A 6,075-nucleotide genomic window follows, 5' to 3' on the forward strand; every position below is an offset into this window, starting at 1 on the left:
TTGTCTGGTCCCAATCGAAGCCTCTGGATACCTCTTGTAAAGGGGCGGTGAAGAGCATTGGCGAGATCATGCCTACCTGCCTGACACCCTTCCTTATTAGAATTTTATTTGCTGACCTAATGAAACTTAAACAGCATGAAAATTTCAGATCAACTTATGAATAAGAAAAACGTTTATTACTGTTAAGACACTTTCCAGACCTTGTCTCTGAGGAGTCACACCACTTGTTATTCTTCAGAGGCGATGGACTTCTCCGTGCCAGTGTTTGGCGAGCTGGAGGAACCAAATGTTTCTGTCTCCTTTTTCCCGTGGCCATTCGCATTTTGTGTCCGGCGTCCTTCCTCCCAGTCGAATATGTCCATGGCCACCTGAGCTTTGCAGTACAGTCCGAGAAGCACCGGCAGGAGAGGCATTGGAAATACTGCCGCGAAAAGAGGACAGACGGTAAAAGAAAGTGCTGTGTTTTCATGGAGTGACTCTTTGGGTGAAAAATAAGTTTTTTGAACCGTAAATCTGCCACGCAGAGACTATATAAGAATGTTATCTCTTTGTGGAATAGCCTTACGTACATGAAATATACCTCTGTTCGTCTTGCCATACGCCATCTTGCTATACAGGAGTAGATTTACCAAGAGGCTGGACAAAAGGTAATGATAGCTTGACACCACCGTTTCCCCGTCCCTTCTCATCCTTTATAGTGGGCATTACGCCTTTTATATGGAGATCTCAGTGTCCACGAAAATTCGAACACAGCGCCTAAAGGCCCCGCCGCGGTGGCTTAGTTAGGGAGCTCGACTACTGATCCGAAGTTCCCGGGTTCGAACCCGACCGCGGCGGCTGCGTTTTTATGGAGGAAAAACGCTAAGGCGCCCGTGTGCTGTGCGATGTCAGTGCACGTTAAAGATCCCCAGGTGGTCGAAATTATTCCGGAGCCCTCCACTACGGCACCTCTATCTCCCTTTCTTCTTTCAATCCCTCCTTTATCTCTTCCCTTACGGCGCGTTTCAGGTGTGCAACGATATATGAGACAGATACTGCGCCATTTCCTTTCCCCCCAAAATCAATTATTATTATTATTAAAGGCGCTGATGACCACTCTAGAAGGATAGCCTATCATACTTGTCCATGTGGAGCTTGGAAAAAGGGAGCTGAAATAGAGGAAGAAGCAGGGAACGAAGTAGAAGAACAGCATATTCTTGTTCCAATATACGGCATTTTACTACGGCTTTATGCCTACACAGCGCTCCTTGTCTATGCTTGGCAACACATGGTGCAGCATGCAAGCATTCTTTGCAGTAGGGTAGTTAAAGCGTACCACTACTATACCTGCGTTTTTAGCGCGAGAGAACTATTGGCCTCCTAATTTTGAAAATGCCGGTGTGGAGGTGAAGCCTCTGAAATTAGTTTTGTGATGCGGGGTGTGGCGAGAAATAAACGAGGCTTTGGTTATGTCGGTTTTGGTTGGGGTCTTTAATTGGAATGACAATGATACATGCCTTTAAGTTAATGGCCTTTATGATAAAGGCTTCTAGGTGAACAGCCTTTACGGTGAAGACCTTCAGCGTGATCGGTCTTTAGTGTAAATACCTTATGGTAAAGGCCTCTACGATGAAGGCCTTCAGGGCAAATGCCGTCTAGGTAAAGACCTTTAGGTCAAAGGTCCTTATAGTAAAGGCCTTTGCGGTAAAAGCCGTAAGGTGAAATGTGTTTAGGAGCCTTGGTGGCTAATGCATTTTGTGCAACGGTCTCTAGGTCATAGGATGCTTTCGCATGAAAAGCACGTAACAATTTAAATGCTCTTAAAAGCACTTAAAAGCACTTAAATGCCCACTTTAACTTCTTTATACACAATGTTCTTTTTTTAGGAACCGTGCGTAACCTAACTATGACAAGAATTATTCCGGGGAGGTGATTCGTACCCACCCAGCAGCTTTCGAAGTGTGCCGCTTGCGATTTCATAGTCAGTCAAAAAGAAGAAGCAGCTGCCAAATGTTCCAATCAAACTGAATGCACAGAAGACCCCCTTGAGGACCCGCTCAGCGACTGGCGAACTGTACTTGGCCTGCGAGTTGAGAACAATAAATTTCTGACAATTGTCGATAAAAACCGTAAGGAAACAGCCTAGTTCACCTGGAAATGATTCTTGACCCCAACAGTGTCTTTGTACCAATGAGAACATTGGCAGTCAACAAACATCCTTCGGCGAGGAGCCCTTTAAAAGGACGCGGCTTTTAGGAACTTAAATAAGTTCACTGTAATTTTGGAGGCACCCACATGAGGCGCATATTAGGTGGTAAGCTCCTCATAAAGTTCATCCTATTATTTTTTTGCTGCAACGACTGCAACAATTTCGTGGAAAAATCATTTTTATGAAAATTCAATTTCTCGTCATGTACTCTCATCCACTCCTCTCTCTCTCGCTTTCTCTTACAGTTACCGGAGACAGCTCTACGTAACACTATCGTGAAAGCCCATAATGTCACACCAGCGCCGGCCTATCAGGAATCGTAATTGAATTTAGTGCTTTCAGAGGTTTTAAATGCCTTTTTGGCAGAAGTGCTTTAATGCTACCAGCAGCCAGAAAACTCAGTTACACCTACTAAGCTGGAAAAGGCTGCGGTAACATGTAAATCTGCAAGGGAATCAAGCCTCAGGTGGAACCGAACTGGAAATGTGGACTAAGAAAGCACGTAAAAGCAGTCATACATGTTTATACTTGATGTTAATACTATTATTTGGAAAGCTTGATACAGCAATCATTACGATATCCAAGGAGTGGTGCCCAGTACGAAAGTTATTTAATGCAGTCTCTCTTTCTGGTCTTGACGCTATTTGTAAAAATGGACACAATTAAAATTTTCTTCCATTCAAATACAAGCACATAATATTGTTTTTCTCTAGGGACATCACTTTTCTAAATAATCTTCTGCACCGGTTGTGATAGAATTGCACTAGTCTGCAAAATTTGTCCGCGAGAAATAATCAAAGCTGCTGTTTTGCCACACCGGCCTTACAGCTTGAATCTCGCGCTATCGTTATCTACGGCTGTTTTTCGTGATAAAGGAACGCTGCCTGAGTAAACATATTGATTGCGAGGAACTTGTCACTAATGGAGTGGCTCGTTGCTTTTACCAACAGCCACCCTTGGTATTCATCGAAGGCATGTAAATACTAGCGTGCTGGTGGCGAAAGAGGATTGCATCTTGAGGGTGACTACGTCATGAAGTCATGTACTTCTGCAAAAAATGACATTTCGAACGTTCGTTTCAAAGTGGCACCTTGAAAATCTATCACATAATGAAAAAAACCTCCTGCGCAGGAGTGAAATCTGAATGAACAACCCTCGTTCAGTCTTGTTCAAAAGTAATCGGGCCATAGAGTTTTCTTATCAACCGTGTAGTTAAACAATTACGGCACACCGTAGGTTTCGAGTTTCCATGAAAGAACGAAGGCTATTCCCTCACCCCTCTTGGAGCTTAAGGGGCGCTGTAGGTCACCGACTATCCTCTGGCCTAAAGACTTTTGACCGAGTCCGTACACAGATTCCCCAACAGATGGCTTTGGACGCCCTTGTGGCCTCTCGGAATTGCAACCAATTTCGTTACTTTCTTTCTCCGCAGTGCCCGTCTGCCTCTAACGCTCTAGGCGGGGCAAATTGCCAACAAAAACGGTTTTTCGCCTAAATGCTCAACTTACCAAGCATTATTACTGTAAGACCTAAATGAAAGAGAAATGTTAATGTTTTAATGCTGGCTTTTTTAAGACAACGCTTTGTTTGCGTCAGTAACCATAGGCGCTGCTGCTTTGGCCTTTTTTTTCAGCGGAAAGTCGTCCTTTATACGTTGAAAAGAAGAAAATGATAATCACTAATTGGTAAATATGACCATATGTTAGGAAATGCATATCTACTAGCCGTAGCCATTGAGCGGAGGCTCAATGGCTACGCCTGTAGGCTGCTGCGCACATCGTTGTTTGCTCTCCCTCTCCTACGGTGCCAGAGTGGCAACTGGAGTGAAATGCAAAAGCGTCTAGTTTCGAGTTTCGCGACCGGCTTAAACACCCATGAATTTGTACAAAATTAAATCAGAACCCTACAGTGCGGTGCGCTTTATAGTCAAGTGTTTCTGTGGGTCATAAAAATCAATAAATAAATACAATTACCTGCTGTCACTTGTGATGCATGAGATGGAATATTACTGACTCCAGTTGACAGACAATCCAGATTGCTCGCTAGTATTAGTCACTCAAGCTCTAAGCAGGCAGCTGTGCGACGCGCTGATGACAAGTTATCTTTTAGAAAAAGAGATAGAACAGAAAGGCAGGGAGGTTAAGTAGGCGACACGTAGTTTGTTACCCTACACGCGAGAACGGGAACAAAAAGGAAAGAAAGAAAGTAAGAAATAAAGAAGGAAAGGAAGAAGGAAAGGAAGGAGGAAAAAAGAAAGAAAGGAGGAAGGAAAAAGAAAGAAAGGAACAAAGAAGGGAAGAGGGAAGGAAGGAAAGAAAGAGAGAAAGGAAGGAAGAAAGGAAGAAAGAAAGAAGGAAAGGGAAGAAAGCGAGATCAGCATTGCAGCAAAGACAGTTTGATAAAGCGATACACCTGTACCGGGAGTAGTCGGGAAGAATCCTGAAAGGCGCAAGCCACATACCCGCCAGGAACGAACGGGTGCCGAGTCTATTAACGTGACGCACGCCATTTCCGCTATTACGAGGAAATAGTTGGTGAGAGTCCACACCACCATGTGGGGCTGCAGTGTGTGCCAGAGGAGCACGAACGAGAAAGTTGCGCTGGTGCCCAAAAATCGGCGCCACGGTGTCCAATGACCGCCGACCACTGGTTTGTAGAGGTTCCTGCGCAGGCCGACGTGAAGTTAAATCAAGAACAGCTCTGCAAATAGACACTAACTTTTTGTGCCCTTGAGTGCCTTACACCGCTAGTAGAAATGCCGCGTTTTGTATTGTATAGTGATATCCGAAACCTGCCCATGATACTGGAATGTGAACATTTCAGCATAGATCGGCAGGCGAACAACCTGGACGGGAGGCGAAAACACCCGGGCATGTAAACCGCTCTTAATGCTCTCTTCCACCGGCGTATGTGCAGTACATGCCCTTCACGACGCCGCAAAGTCCGCCCCTCACCGTCTCGTGAACATGCATTAACATCTGGATGATTGATTGATTGAACTGAGTGCAGATATAGTCAATTGCCACCTTTTCCTTCGCAACCATGCGGCAGCTATCTAAGGGCGACCCAAACTGTCCCTAAAAAGGTTATGAAGTGCAGTGACCGTGCGCCTGAAGCGAGCTAGATGACAGTGTAAGACAAGGCTACGCAGTCTGGCGCCTCTTATGCGCGTCACCAGAACCACTACATCATTATCCCTCAGTTACTGTAGCTCGAAGTACAAGGTCGGCCGTCTTATCCGGGTAAATTGAGATCTTTTATTTATAATACACTGCGCATCTCCAACCAAAATTTTGGTTGGAGATGTGCAGTGTATTATAAGTCTTCAAACCCAACCAAACAGGCAAATATATCAAAATGTTTAGTTTTCAATTTGAGATGTCTCGGAAGATCCTCGGGCTGAATATCGCATTAGAACCAGTGCGCCTCTATCAATTTTCTTTCTGTGAAAAGAAATTATTTTAATGTCTGCCTGTGTTTGAATGTCAACCGGACTATCAACCAGAATATCTTGCATTATACTACTCTGAATGACGCATGTTAAGCACTTCACCTGCCTACCTGTTTAGTTCGGCAGTGACTCCAGAAGTGACTGTTTTAAGCCCTGTGCCTGAAGTGTACGCGATGTATGAAGTTTGGAAAAATATCTTTTGTAGGCAATGTACAGTTACCACGGTTTTATTTTGCCTTGCGGCATTTAATGAATTTTGCCGACGGGGGCTGAAGGATAAAAATGCAAACGTATACTCTTTCAGAAGCTCAATCATTAAAGGAAACTCAATTTGTACTGCTAGAACTAGAAGCTTAAAAGCTGATGCAACCGAAACTAAGCTGACGCTGTGGTGCGATTTTCATTCTGAACGTTCTGGTAATGAAAAAAAGAGTGC

General features: G+C 44.3%; 1 protein-coding gene across 1 annotated transcript; it reads right to left on the bottom strand.

Moving 5' to 3' along the window:
- Positions 1–202: 202 nt before the first annotated feature.
- On the bottom strand, positions 203–4,843 carry LOC144135328 (uncharacterized). Its single transcript, XM_077668027.1, has 3 exons — positions 4,650–4,843; positions 1,924–2,062; positions 203–421 (listed from the first exon to the last, which is right to left on the bottom strand). The coding sequence occupies exons 1-3, from the start codon at positions 4,740–4,742 to the stop codon at positions 228–230; spliced, it is 426 nt and encodes a 141-aa protein (XP_077524153.1). The 5' UTR covers positions 4,743–4,843; the 3' UTR covers positions 203–227.
- Between the last annotated feature and the right edge of the window lie 1,232 nt (positions 4,844–6,075).

This window comes from Amblyomma americanum, chromosome 5, assembly GCF_052857255.1.
Source record: "Amblyomma americanum isolate KBUSLIRL-KWMA chromosome 5, ASM5285725v1, whole genome shotgun sequence".
Classification (NCBI taxonomy): Eukaryota; Metazoa; Arthropoda; class Arachnida; order Ixodida; family Ixodidae; genus Amblyomma; species Amblyomma americanum.

Excerpts from the sequence above, each read along its gene's own strand:
- LOC144135328 (XM_077668027.1), bottom strand. The coding sequence starts at position 4,742 with ATGGTGGTGTGGACTCTCACCAACTATTTCCTCGTAATAGCGGAAATG. Across the intron at positions 2,063-4,649 it reads CACCCGTTCGTTCCTGGCGG|GCCAAGTACAGTTCGCCAGT; the intron begins GTATGTGGCTTG and ends CTCAACTCGCAG. Across the intron at positions 422-1,923 it reads CACACTTCGAAAGCTGCTGG|TATTTCCAATGCCTCTCCTG; the intron begins GTGGGTACGAAT and ends TTTTCGCGGCAG.